The sequence below is a fragment of the Humulus lupulus genome, chromosome 3, assembly GCF_963169125.1.
Source record: "Humulus lupulus chromosome 3, drHumLupu1.1, whole genome shotgun sequence".
NCBI lineage: Eukaryota > Viridiplantae > Streptophyta > Magnoliopsida > Rosales > Cannabaceae > Humulus > Humulus lupulus.
In genome coordinates, this window is record NC_084795.1 from 224,531,221 (window position 1) to 224,533,623 (window position 2,403).

The window sequence follows — 2,403 nt, forward strand, 5'->3', positions numbered from 1 at the left end:
GAAAATTTTCATCAATTGTCTCCTCTTTAGCATTATGCTCTTCTTCTTTTTCCAATCTAGATAAATGATTAGCAACTAGATTTTCTGCCCCCTTCTTATCGCGAATTTCCATATCAAACTCTTGCAATAATAAGACCCATCGAATCAGGCGAGGTTTAGTATCCTTTTCGGTCATAAGATACTTAATAGTTGAATGATCTGTGTAAACAATTACCTTATTACCAGTTAAATATGGCCTGAACTTGTCAAATGCAAAGACTATTGCAAGTAATTCCTTCTCAGTAGTTGCATAATTTAATTGAGCATCATTCAAGGTTCGACTAGTATAATAAATTATTTTGAATACCTTGTCAACCCCTTGTCCAAGAACTGCTCCTACTGCATAATTACTAGCATCATACATTAATTCAAAGGAATTTCCCAATTTGGTGATATAACAATTGGAGCAGAAGCAAATTTATCCTTCAGTGTGTTAAACGCCCTTAAATAATCAGAATCAAAGTTGAATACCACACCATTCATAAGTAAAGTAGATAAGGGCTTCGAAATTTTTGAAAATTCCTTTATGAACCTCCTATAAAATTCAGCATGGCCTAGAAAACTTCGAACTCCTTTAACAGATACTGGAGGAGGTAAATTCTATATTGTTGAAATATTGGCCCTGTCTACTTCAATTCCATGGCATGAGATCTTGTGGCCAAGATTTTTTCTTCTGTCACCATAAAGTGACATTCCTCCCAGTTTAACATTAAATTTGACTCCTCACATCTTTTTAGAACCCTTTCCAAATTAGCCAAACATCAACCAAAAGAGGTTCCAAAGACTGAAAAGTCATCCATAAAAATTTTAATACCTTTTTCCACCATGTCTGAAAAAATAGACATCATACATCTTTGAAAGGTGGTGGGAGCATTACATAACCCAAATGGCATCTTCCAAAAGGAAAATGTCCCATAAGGGCATGTGAATGTAGTCTTTTCTTGATCCACCAGTGCTATAGGAATTTGATGATATCCCGAATATCCATCCAAAAAATAGTAATAAGGATGGCCTGGAAATCTATCTAAAATCTGATCTACAAAAGGTAATGGAAAATGGTCATTTCTGGTGGCCTTATTTAGTTTACGGTAATCAATACAAATTCTCCACCCCATCACCGTATGAGTTGGAATAAGTTCATTATCATTATTATTTTTAACCACCGTCATTCCACCTTTCTTTGGAACTATTTGGACAGGACTAACCCAAGCACTGTCAGATATTGGGTAAATTACCCCTGCATCCAACCATTTAGGATTTCTTTCCTTACCACCTCTTTCATTGAAGGATTGAGCCTCCTTTGAGCATCAAATTGCTAATTTGTGAGCCCTTAATAACCTAAGAAGCTTCTCTTCTTCAGTCACAAATAAAGAAGCTGAAATAATAACTAGGAGAGTATCACTCTTCCCTAGAAAAGCGTTCTTAAGATGATCAAGTAAGGTTTTTAAGTCAAGAGCTGGTGGTTTCTCAATGGATGGAAGAGGTCTCTCAGGTACTTGCCCTAATTCCTCATAATTCTTTTTATATATTTTCCCTGATAAACTCAACCACTTAACATACTCATTGGCTTCAGTACCAGCACAAGCTTCAGGACTTGCAATCAGACTTAACTCCAATGGATCCTTAATAGACTGGACCCCTTTACTTGGTTCCTCTAATACACTAACACAAAAAAAACTGTCACTGGCTAAAGGATATTTTAAAGCTTTGAAAACATTATAAATGACCTCATCACCTTGTACTCTAAGCCTTAACTCTCCTTTCTGAACGTTTATCAATGCTTGCCCCATGGCCAAAAATGGTCGTCCCAATATAATAGGCTCGTCCTCATCTTTCTCCATATCTAAAACAATGAAATCCGCTGGGAAAATTAACTTATCTACCTTTACTAGAGCATCCTCTATAATACTTTTGGGATGTGTTAATGAACAACTAGCTAGTTGAAGAGTAACAGTAGTGGGTCTAGCTTCCCCCAAACCAAGTCTTTCAAATACAAACAGCGGCATTAAATTTATGCTTGCATCCAAATCGCATAAATCTCTCTCACAATGAAAGTTCCCAATAGTGCAAGGTATTGTAAAGCTGCCCGGATCTCTTAACTTTTGAGGAAGCTTCTTTTGAATAATTTCACTACACTCTTTAGTTAATGCAACAATTTCCTAATTCTCCATTTTTCTTTTATTAGACATATCTCCTTCATAAACTTCACATAACTAGGCATTTATTCTAGAGCCTTTACAAAAGGAATGTTAATGTGAAGCTTCTTAAATACCTCAAGAAATTTGGAGAATTGTTTGTCAAGATTAGCCTTTCGAAACCGTTGAGGATATGGAATCTTTGGTGTAGGCTCATTGTATTTTGATT

General features: G+C 35.8%; 1 protein-coding gene across 1 annotated transcript; it reads right to left on the reverse strand.

Annotated features, from left to right (window-relative positions):
* Nucleotides 1-1,346: 1,346 nt before the first annotated feature.
* LOC133825425 (uncharacterized) lies at nt 1,347-2,045 on the reverse strand. Its single transcript, XM_062258368.1, has one exon. It carries the CDS (start codon nt 2,043-2,045, stop codon nt 1,347-1,349), a length of 699 nt encoding a protein of 232 aa, XP_062114352.1.
* Nucleotides 2,046-2,403: the final 358 nt, after the last annotated feature.

Coding starts and splice junctions, on each gene's coding strand:
- LOC133825425 (XM_062258368.1), bottom strand. CDS start 2,045: ATGCCGCTGTTTGTATTTGAAAGACTTGGTTTGGGGGAAGCTAGACCC.